This window comes from Manis pentadactyla, chromosome 3, assembly GCF_030020395.1.
Source record: "Manis pentadactyla isolate mManPen7 chromosome 3, mManPen7.hap1, whole genome shotgun sequence".
Classification (NCBI taxonomy): domain Eukaryota; kingdom Metazoa; phylum Chordata; class Mammalia; order Pholidota; family Manidae; genus Manis; species Manis pentadactyla.
In genome coordinates, this window is record NC_080021.1 from 217,580,906 (window position 1) to 217,593,027 (window position 12,122).

General features: G+C 39.4%; 1 protein-coding gene across 5 annotated transcripts in view; it reads right to left on the bottom strand.

Moving 5' to 3' along the window:
- SETX (senataxin) overlaps window positions 1-12,122 on the bottom strand; it is a 99,049-nt gene that overhangs the window by 32,400 nt on the left and 54,527 nt on the right. For all 5 annotated transcript variants that reach the window (XM_036913476.2, XM_036913477.2, XM_036913475.2 and 2 more), the window contains 3 exons: window positions 3,831-4,004; window positions 1,657-1,889; window positions 473-640 (listed from right to left, as the gene is read on the bottom strand). In XM_036913476.2, coding sequence (XP_036769371.2) covers window positions 473-640; window positions 1,657-1,889; window positions 3,831-4,004 — 575 coding nt within the window. The remainder of the gene's footprint in view (window positions 1-472; window positions 641-1,656; window positions 1,890-3,830; window positions 4,005-12,122) is intronic.

Below are 12,122 nucleotides of genomic sequence, written 5' to 3' on the forward strand. Positions count from 1 at the left end.
ATAGGTTTTTCTACTTCCATATATGTTTGAGAGTTCCCTTATCAATAGTTAGAAATAAGTAAGAGAATCTACGCCTTACACTGATATTAAAGTTATTCTGGAATAAAAAAATATTGTCATGACTTCTCTGAGCTTTACCTTGCTATCCACTTATTTTATAGTACTCAGTCCAACCAAAGGATAGAGTAGGAACACATTCAAGATGGTTTTCTGGCACTACCACGACCCATAATAAAGCCATAAGGCCAGCCTTCTACCCTTAGGGTTAGTTTCACACAAGGCAGCATTTTCTGCCCTTTGCACTTATAACCTTCTCTCTCCCTGCTACCCATCTCTGACACAGTATCAAAAAGATACCACAAAGGGAAGGGGAACAGACACCCTAGCACTTATTGACATACATCAACTAATTCCAGGGAAGGGAAAATAACACCCTCCATCAACAGCACTGATATCCTCGCCCAGACTTTACCTCTGTCAGGAGGAGATACAGGAGGCCAACAATAGTTTTTGATTTTCCTGTTCCAGGTGGTCCTTCAATCAGACAGATTTTGGCAACCGATGGGGAGTGTCTCACCATGGCATATGCAGTTTCTATTGCTTTCTTTTGGTCTTCATTGAAATCTCTTAAGTAAGCAATCTACACAAAAGACATTAGTGAGAAAGAGTTTTCTTCCTGCAGTGGCACATGAGAGGATGACAATGGAAAACATGTTTTGAATTTCTTTAAATATTTATCAGACAGAAACTTTGGTTATGTTCAGGTAAGACCTAAAATGACCTTTAATCTAAGAATCACTGACTACTGGAAATAAAGTTACTTACATGCGTGTCTGCAGACTCCAGCCCATCTACAAATACTACAACTGTATTTTTATTTGTGATTCTAATAAAGATGATCACAGTAAATTGTTCCATACTTTTCTTCTATTTGCTCTTTGGCTCTTCCCATTTTATAGTAAGTTCTCTCCTTAAGTAAAAACATTCCAAAACTTACTTTCCTAATACAAATGATACAGTGGAAAGAGCATGGGATTTGTAGTCAGATCTGAGTCGAAACCTGTTTCACTCACAAGCTAGGTCTCAAAACCGCTAAGCTCCCTGAGCCTGAGCCTTTGTCATCCATTAAATCTGGGGTTCCTTCAAGGGTGAGAACTGAGATAATGCACATAAAAGCCCTAGCTCACAGCAAGGGTTCCAAAAGCATCACTTTCCTTTTGCCTTTCCCTGCGTTAATTTCCTGGAACTTATTCATAGCTCTTCTAATGAGAAACACATGTTCAACAAAATAACAACTTCATCTCCCCACTTGCAGCAAGTTAGTTCTCTATCATTCAAATGGGAAGCAGCTCCACTAAACCTACTCCTGAATTTTAATCACCTAACAAACATTTAAGGAGGATGCTCAGCTAACATTCTAACCTTGCTCTTCGAGCGCACTTCAATTCTTTTTGTCCTGTGCCTTTTTCCTGAGGCAGCTGGCTAGCAGCCCGTGGACACTGTTGTGTTAGGAACACTAAGCACCAAATCACATTGGTGTGAATGCCATGTGGCTCTGGTGTACACACAGGAATAGGTAGGAAAAACAACAAGATTCTTTAATACCATGACAGGAAAATTTCTGACTTTCCATGTTATCATATAATCATCACTCACAATTCTCTCAGATGTTGTAGTTAGTAAATCTTTTGTACAGAAGTCCATGGGGTTTGGATTCAGAACAACTCTGGCCAGTTGACTCCGACCATTCAACAAAGACATGGCTTTCAACTTCCTTTGCGTAGTTAACAGAGAACTGATTACAATGCATTTTACCAGTTCATTTAAATTGACTGCCAAATTATCTTGAGTCTGGATGAAAAGGGAACACTCAGATTTCCCATTACGCACTATTATCAAGAAGGAGAAAAAGCAATTCAGTTACCAGTAAATAATGGTATCCAGTTAAAAAGGTTATTCAGATTTAGTTATAACTTCTGTTTTCTGTATGATACATTATTTAAATAATTCACTCCATAAATATTTACTGAATGCCTCCTAAGAACCAGGCAATGTTCATGTCCTCAAGAGACTTATTTTCTAAAAGAGGGAGGCAGACGACCAAATAAACATGTCGGGTGGTGGTAAGTGCTATAAAAAAGCAGTGAAAGGGGGGAAGGAAGCAGTGAGGAATATGAGGGAGGTACTACTGTTGATAGGATGGCATCTGAGCAGAGACTTGAAACAGTAAGTGGGCCCTGCCCTATCTGGGGAAGGAGTGTTCAGGCAGTGAATCAGCAACTGCAAAGAGCATGAGGCAGAGACATGACTGGAGAGTTTAGGGACTAGGGAGAAGGCAAGCAGATGGAAGAAGTGGGGAAAAGCATGCTAGAAGATTCAGAATACAGCAGGGCCACTGCAGAGCATGAAGTGACTCTGAATGTTTTCTAAGTCAGGTAGAAAGCCACAGGACAGCTTTGGGTAAGGAAGTGACATGCTGAAGGAGCCACTGCAATGGGAAAAGCACAGAAGCAAAATGGCCACACAGGAGGCCACTGCAGCAACCTAGTAAAAGTAGTGGTAGTGTGGAATGGGATGGAATAGTAGAGATGGAGCTTGGTTTTGGATATACTGCAAAGACTCAGTAGGATTTGCTATTGAATTAGATGTAGGCTATGAAAGAAAAGAAGGATCAAGGATGACAGGTTTTTACCCTCAGCAACTGGAAGAAAGGAAAAATACAGGTGTAGCAGATAGGCAGAAAAGCAAGTGTTTTTTTGGACTAGGTTTGAAACAGATCTTCAAATAGAGATGTCAGGTAGTTGGATGCATAAGGAGTTCGGGAAAGGAGACTCACTCAAAAACATACATTTGGTAATGTAATCACTCGCAAAAGTCAAAAGTATAGATCAAACTACATATACCTTCTGCTTCTCTTCTAAATTCATTCTACACAAATAATTTGCTCTGATTACACTTATAAATATGGCACACCAGTTACACTGTAGCATGGTATTGAAGTCCAAGGAGCTTTGCTCTATTAAGATATGACACAAAAAGGTGAAAGAATAATGAAATCACGTTCTCTTCATATAACTCAAACTGAGGAACCAGAATGTTAAGAAAAAAGGCAGCTTGGCATATAATAAAGACTGTGGACTCTGCAGTCAAAGAAAAGTAGGTTTCAGTTCTGGACCTACTTTTTAATACTTATGATAACCTTGGGTAAGTTACTTACCATCCCAGAGCCCTGATTTCCTGATGAGCAGGGAACAAGTAATTCTTACTGCTTTTAAGATTTTGGTGAAGATGACAAATGCACCCAGGAAGAAAGACAAGGCACACCGCCTGGCACACAGTGGGACCCCGTTAAATTCAACGCAGCATTAAATTCAACATTATTTTTGTTATGCTACTTTAGGGAGAGAAATCCCTGCAACACAATGGATGGGAGTGACAGAAATAGCAAACCCTTCAAAAGTTGCCTTACAGTGAGTTATATGTTTGGTCTTCTCATTAATAATTAGCCACAAAAGGTTGGAATATGATTTAAGATACAACAAATGGTCTGAAAATTGTTTAATAATGAACACAATGACAGATGAAGGAATGTACCATAAGAAGAGCTCACAAAGCAAGCTTTCAAATCAGAAGTCTGGAGCAATAAATACTGGGCCTTTTCCAAATGAGTCTAGAAAAACTTAGAACTCTGAATGGCCAGTAATCCACCTAGCAAATATATGTCTGGTAAATGTGTAGCTAAAACATCAGTGGTAAAAGCATACTTTAGAGGGAAATTAAAAGATGAGTTTATATCTGACAGATTTCTTTTCAATGTATCATTTACTTACTGACTGAAGTGCGGCAAAATTTATTAACATAACCACAATGATATTCGTGGGGATCTTGCAGGCAATTTCTCTCTGTATTTTCCATCTCTCCATTTAGTCTTTCAGGAACCAAAAACACCAAATCATTTTCCTTTGGATAAAGCTGTTGAGTTAGTTCACATTCATCAAGATAAACTATGAAACAAGAAGAAGACAGCATTTGTTCTAACAAAATTATTTTAAGTTAAAGTTAACTTAAAGGCTGTTAAACCGTTAGGTTCTAAGTTCAACCAAGTATATGGCACTAGAGGACTTGGTGATGTAAGCTAGTCAACATTTTCAAATATTGATTATACAGTATAAAACTTTTCTTAAATTGATACAAAGCTAAAATAGGTAAAGTCATAATATTCTAAAGGAGCTAATAAATTTTCTGTCCTTGAAGTTTAGTTTTTAATTTAAAAAAATTCTCTTTTGTTCCCCACTTCAAAAATTCCAGGAGAAAATCCAGAAACAGATCCAAGTACACATAAGAATTCTGAGCCTATTGGTGGCATTTCAGACAAGGGGGAAAGGACAGTCATAAACTAAATGGAGCTGGGAAAACAGAGCAGGCACTAGAATAAGAGAGTTCAGTACCAACTGCCAAGTCCAGTGACCACACACCCAGATGAAGCGTGAGATATTGGGATAGGGCAGACGGAACCACTACATCAACAAGATTTTTAAAACATGGTGTGTAAGATATATCTATTTGTAAGCATTAGAGCACAAATATAACAGTGAAAAAGTACTGTGTTGGATCCAGGAGAATGTGGAAATCCACAGGGATCAGCCCAGTATTTCCCCTAGAAATGTCTTAACTGTTCAGGGAACAGCAGCCCAGAGGTCGAGCAGTACTTGGAAGAGCCCTGTTGACCTGAAAAGACAGAAGTTGGAGTCCAGGGCATGCCCAGGTGGGGACCCAATAGCCCTCACACTTCAGGCTGGGACAATGAAGAATTACAGCCAAGGATGAAGCAGCGGTAAACTGGCCTTTACACGGGCCACAGCACACCTTCAAGTCACCTGGGAACTTTAGAAAGCTGCATCCCTTCAACTGGATTAGGATGACCCCGTCACTGCCAGTGTCCCCAGATACGACACAGAAGCAAAGGAACAGCTTCTCTGGAAGACGACAGTATTGTCAAAAGGCCTCAAATTATTTTTATAAATGACTTTCCAAAGACAATGACCAACACACAACAGAGAAAACCAAAGCATGAGGAGAGAAGAAACACATACTGGTAGAATCAATCAACAAAAAAGGACAGCACAAAGGGCTACAGATACGTCTTTACTGGTTTAAAATACTGGGTTAGAATACATGGCAAAAATTGCACAGCAAGTGGGATGGGACAAAGTTAAAGTCTTTTAAAGATTTACCTATGTAGACATTTAAAATACCTTTAAAACTAAAGTTGCTGATAAATTAAGGGTGCACATTTTAAGTATTAACCTAACTACTAAAAGAGCAAAAGAAGTATTATAAATTGAGGTATAATTTTCAGAGAAGAAAAAAATGAAGTTTAAAAGTGGAAAAAAAATGAAAAAGTATATAATCAAAACAAAAGGTAATATATTTAATATATAAGTTCATTTGGTTTCAACTGTGATTCATTTTATGTTTTGTTAAAATTCACCTTAATTTAATGATTCAGAAGTCTTGTGTGTATGTAGAAAGTATGCTCTAGGCCTATCAGTTTTTTACTTACACGTTTTATTAGGTCATTATGCATTCATTGTCCTATCTTCTGTTGATCTGACATTGTCAGTATGAAATACTCCCTTTATCTCTAATAATGCTTGCCTTAAGGGTATTTAGTTTGATATTCACAGAGCTAAACAAGTTTCCTTTTAGTTGGGTTTACAAGAGACTCTCTACTCTTTCTTTCAACCTTTCTCTATCCTATGTTTACATGTATTACATGTTAACAGTGTATAGTGCGCCCATATTGTTCCTGAAAGGAACAATTTTCTACTGAAAGATACTATGGCTACTTAAAAAACTGCAAGTTGAGAGATAAAAAAAATGTATATGTTATCAGTCATATCAGATAGGAAGAAAACTCTCAAACACTAGTAGGCACCACCTTGAAGGAACCAATTACAAGGGACTGGAATCAAGTATATTTAAGTCCATCCATTTATAATGTGGTTTTTAAAAAGCTCACTGGTCAACACCAGTGCTTATAGTGAATTAACTCATTATTTTAAAAACTGCTCATAAGTCAAGTACTTGTTCTGCCTTTCTTCATAAAGTATACCAGTGAGTAACCAAACAGCATGGAGAAATATCTCCTTATAGAACTATCCCAGCTAATAAATGAAGACATGATCAAATAAAAATATCACCACTTAGGGATGGGCGGAAGATGGCGGCGTGAGTAGAGCAGCGGAAATCTCCACCCAAAACCACATATATCTATGAAAATATAACAAAGACAACCCTTCCTAGAATAAAGACCAGAGGACACAAGACAATATCCAGACCACATCCGCACCTGAGAGAACCCAGCGCCTCGCGAAGGGGGTAAGATACAAGCCCCGGCCCCGCGGGAGCCGAGCGCCCCTCCCCCCAGCTCCCGGTGGGAGAAGAGCAGGCAGAGCGGGAGGGAGACGGAGCCCAGGACTGCCGAACACCCAGCCCCCGCCATCCGGGCCAGAGCGCAGGGCGCTCGATACTAGGAAAACAGGGCAGCAAGAACAGTGAGCGGGCACCGGAGGCCTGGCGCCGGAGGACACCAGAAAAGCGAGCAACCTTTTTTTTTTTTGCTGTTTTGTTATGGAGAGCGCTTTTTGGAAATCTTAAAGGGATAGGGACCCCAATACTAGGAAAACAGGGCAGCAAGACTGGTGAGCAGATGCCTGAGGCTGGCGCCGGAGAATAAAGAAAAATGAGCGGCCACCTTTTTTTTTTTTTTTTTAATTTTTTTTTTTTTTTTTGTGATCGTTGTTTTGTTTTGGCGAGTGCTTTTTGGAAGTCTTAAAGGGGCAGGGCGGGACACTTAATCCAGAGGTAGGGAATCCGGGGATCTCTGGGCACCCTAACCCCTGGGCTGCAGGGAGCAGGGAGGCCCCTTACGGAGATAAATAGCCTCCCAGCAGCTCCTGCTCCAACGCGACTCCACCATTTTGGAGTAGCTGCCCGAGCCAGGCCACGCCCACAGCAACAGCGGAGATTAACTCCATAGCAGCCGGGCAGGAAGCAGAAACCCTGTCTGAGCGCAGCTGTGCAGCACAAGCCACTAGAGGTCTCTGTTCTCCCAGGAGAGGAGGGCCACAAACCAACAAGAAAGGAAGTCCTTCCAGCCGTCACTCGTCCCAGTTCTGCAGACTATTCCTATCACCATGAAAAGGCAAAGCTACAGGCAGACAAAGATCACAGAGACAACACCAGAGAAGGAGACAGACCTAACCAGTCTTCCTGAAAAAGAATTCAAAATAAGAATCATAAACATGCTGACAGAGATGCAGAGAAATACGCAAGAGAAATGGGATGAAGTCCGGAGGGAGATCACAGATGCCAGGAAGGAGATCGCAGAAATGAAACAAACTCTGGAAGGGTTTATAAGCAGAATGGATAGGATGCAAGAGGCCATTGATGGAATTGAAACCAGAGAACAGGAACGCATAGAAGCTGACATAGAGAGAGACAAAAGGATCTCCAGGAATGAAACAATATTAAGAGAACTGTGTGACCAATCCAAAAGGAACAATATCCGTATTATAGGGGTTCCAGAAGAAGAAGAGAGAGGAAAAGAGATGGAAAGTATTTTAGAGGAAATAATTGCTCAAAACGTCCCCAAACTGGGGGAGGAAATAATCGAACAGACCATGGAAATACACAGAACCCCCAACAGAAAGGATCCAAGGAGGACAACACCAAGACACATAATAATTAAAATGATAAAGATCAAGGACAAAGAAAGAGTTTTAAAGTCAGCTAGAGAGAAAAAGGTCACCTATAAAGGAAAACCCATCAGGCTAACATCAGACTTCTCGACAGAAACCCTACAGGCCAGAAGAGAATGGCATGATATATTTAATACAATGAAACAGAAGGGCCTTGAACCAAGGATACTGTATCCAGCACAACTATCATTCAAATATGACGGTGGGATTAAACAATTCCCAGACAAACAAAAGCTGAGGGAATTTTCTTCCCACAAACCACCTCTACAGAACATCTTACAGGAACTGCTCTAGATGGGAGCACTCCTAGAAAGAGCACAGCACAAAACACCCAACATATGAAGAATCGAGGAGGAGGAACAAGAAGGGAGAGAAGAAAAGAATCTCCAGACAGTGTATATAACAGCTCAATAAGCGAGCTGAGTTAGGCAGTAAGATACTAAAGAGGCTAACCTTGAACCTTTGGTAACCACAAATTTAAAGCCTACAATGGCAATAAGTACATATCTTTCAATAATCACCCTAAATGTTAATGGCCTGAATGCACCAATCAAAAGACACAGAGTAACAGAATGGATAAAAAAGCAAGACCCATCTATATGCTGCTTACAAGAAACTCACCTCAAACCCAAAGACATGTACAGACTAAAAGTCAAGGGATGGAAAAACATATTTCAGGCAAACAACAGCGAGAAGAAAGCAAGGGTTGTAGTACTAATATCAGACAAAATAGACTTCAAAACAAAGAAAGTAACAAGAGATAAAGAAGGACACTACATAATGATAAAGGGCTCAGTCCAACAAGAGGATATAACCATTCTAAATATATATGCACCCAACACAGGAGCACCAGCATATGTGAAACAAATACTAACAGAACTAAAGGGGGAAATAGACTGCAATGCATTCATTCTAGGAGACTTCAACACACCACTCACCCCAAAGGATAGATCCACTGGGCAGAAAATAAGTAAGGACACGGAAGCACTGAACAACACAGTAGAGCAGATGGACCTAATAGACATCTATAGAACTCTACATCCAAAAGCAACAGGATATACATTCTTCTCAAGTACACATGGAACATTCTCCAGAATAGACCACATACTAGGCCACAAAAAGAGCCTCAGAAAATTCCAAAAGATTGAAATCCTACCAACCAACTTTTCAGACCACAAAGGCATAAAACTAGAAATAAACTGTACAAAGAAAGCAAAGAGGCTCACAAACATGGAGGCTTAACAACATGCTCCTAAATAATCAATGGATCAATGACCAAATCAAAATGGAGATCCAGCAATATATGGAAACAAATGACAACAACACTAAGCCCCAACTTCTGTGGGACGCAGCAAAAGCAGTCTTAAGAGGAAAGTATATAGCAATCCAAGCATATTTAAAAAAGGAAGAACAATCCCAAATGAATGGTCTAATGTCACAATTATCGAAATTGGAAAAAGAAGAACAAATGAGGCCTAAGGTCAGCAGAAGGAGGGACATAATAAAGATCAGAGAAGAAATAAATAAAATTGAGAAGAATAAAACAACAGCAAAAATCAATGAAACCAAGAGCTGGTTCTTCGAGAAAATAAACAAAATAGATAAGCCTCTAGCCAGACTTATTAAGAAGAAAAGAGAGTCAACACAAATCAACAGTATCAGAAACGAGAAAGGAAAAATCACGACAGACCCCACAGAAATACAAAGAATTATTAGAGAATACTATGAAAACCTAACAAGCTGGGAAACCTAGGAGAAATGGAAAACTTCCTAGAAAAATACAACCTTCCAAGACTGACCCAGAAAGAAACAGAAAATCTAAACAGACCAATTACCAGCAACGAAATTGAAGCGGTAATCAAAAAACTACCAAAGAACAAAACCCCCGGGCCAGACGGATTTACCTCGGAATTTTATCAGACATACAGGGAAGACATAATACCCATTCTCCTTAGAGTTTTCCAAAAAATAGAGGAGGAGGGGATACTCCCAAACTCATTCTATGAAGCTAACATCACCCTAATACCAAAACCAGGCAAAGAACCCACCAAAAAAGAAAACTACAGACCAATATCCCTGATGAACGTACATGCAAAAATACTCAACAAAATATTAGCAAACCGAATTCAAAAATACATCAAAAGAGCATAAGGAATATAGTCAAGATATTGTAACAGCCTGGTAGGGTGATAGCTGGAACCTAGAATTATGTATATAAATGTTCTACCACTGTGTTGTACACTTGAAACTCATGTAATGTAATACTGTGTGTCAACTACCCTTCAATAAAAAATAATTATTAAAAAAAAAAAAAAAATACATCAAAAGGACCATACACCATGACCAAGTGGGATTCATCCCAGGGATGCAAGGATGGTACAACATTCGAAAGTCCAGCAACATCATCCACCACATCAACAAAAAGAAAGACAAAAACCATATGATCATCTCCATAGATGCTGAAAAAGCATTTGACAAAGTTCAACATCCATTCATGATAAAAACTCTCAGCAAAATGGGAATAGAGGGCAAGTACCTCAACATAATAAAGGCCATCTATGATAAACCCACAGCCAACATTATATTGAACAGCGAGAAGCTGAAAGCATTTCCTCTGAGATCGGGAACTAGACAGGGCTGCCCACTCTCTCCACTGTTATTTAACATAGTACTGGAGGTCCTAGCCACGGCAATCAGACAAAACAAAGAAATACAAGGAATCCAGATTGGTAAAGAAGAAGTTAAACTGTCACTATTTGCAGATGACATGATATTGTACATAAAAAACCCTAAAGACTCCACCCCAAAACTACTAGAACTGATATCGGAATACAGAAAAGTTAAAGGATACAAAATCAACACACAGAAATCGGTGGCTTTCCTACACACTAACAATGAACCAACAGAAAGAGAAATCAGGAAAACAACTCCATTCACAATTGCATCAAAAAAGATAAAATACCTAGGAATAAACCTAACCAAGGAAGTGAAAGACTTATACTCTGAAAACTACAAGTCACTCTTAAGAGAAATTAAAGGGGACACTAACAGATGGAAACTCATCCCATGCTCGTGGCTAGGAAGAATTAATATCGTCAAAATGGCCAGCCTGCCCAAAGCAATATACAGATTTGATGCAATCCCTATGAAACTACCAGCAACATTCTTCAATGAACTGGAACAAATAATTCAAAAATTCATATGGAAACACCAAAGACCCCGAATAGCCAAAGCAATCCTGAGAAAGAAGAATAAAGTAGGGGGGATCTCACTCCCCAACTTCAAACTCTACTATAAAGCCATAGTAATCAAGACAATTTGGTATTGGCACAAGAGCAGAGCCACAGACCAATGGAACAGACTAGAGAATCCAGACATTAATCCAGACATATATGGTCAATTAATATTTGATAAAGGAGTCATGGACATACAATGGCGAAATGACAGTCTCTTCAACAGATGGTGCTGGCAAAACTGGACAGCTACATGTAGGAGAATGAAACTGGACCATTGTCTAACCCCATATACAAAAGTAAATTCAAAATGGATCAAAGACCTGAATGTAAGTCATGAAACCATTAAACTATTGGAAGAAAACATAGGCAAAAACCTCTTAGACATAAACATGAGTGACCTCTTCTTGAACGTATCTCCCTGGGCAAGGAAAACAACAGCAAAAATGAGTAAGTGGGACTATATTAAGCTGAAAAGCTTCTGTACAGCAAAAGACACCATCAATAGAACAAAAAGGATCCCTACAGTATGGGAGAATATATTTGAAAATGACACATCTGATAAAGGCTTGACGTCCAGAATATATAAGAGCTCACATGCCTCAACAAACAAAAAACAAATTACCCAATTAAAAAATGGGAAGAGGAACTGAACAGACAGTTCTCCAAAAAAGAAATACAGATGGCCAACAGATACATGAAAAGATGCTCCACATCGCTAATTATCAGAGAAATGCAAATTAAAACTACAATGAGGTATCACCTCACACCAGTAAGGATGGCTGCCATCCAAAAGACAAACAACAACAAATGTTGGCGAGGCTGTGGAGAAAGGGGAACCCTCCTACACTGCTGGTGGGAATGTAAGTTAGTTCAACCATTGTGGAAAGCAGTATGGAGGTACATCAAAATGCTCAAAACAGACTTACCATTTGACCCAGGAATTGCACTTCTAGGAATTTACCCTAAGAATGCAGCAATCAAGTATGAGAAAGATCAGTGCACCCCTATGTTTATCGCAGCACTATTTACAATAGCCAAGAATTGGAAGCAACCTAAATGCCCATCGATAGATGAATGGATAAAGAAGATGTGGTACATATACACAATGGAATACTACTCAGCC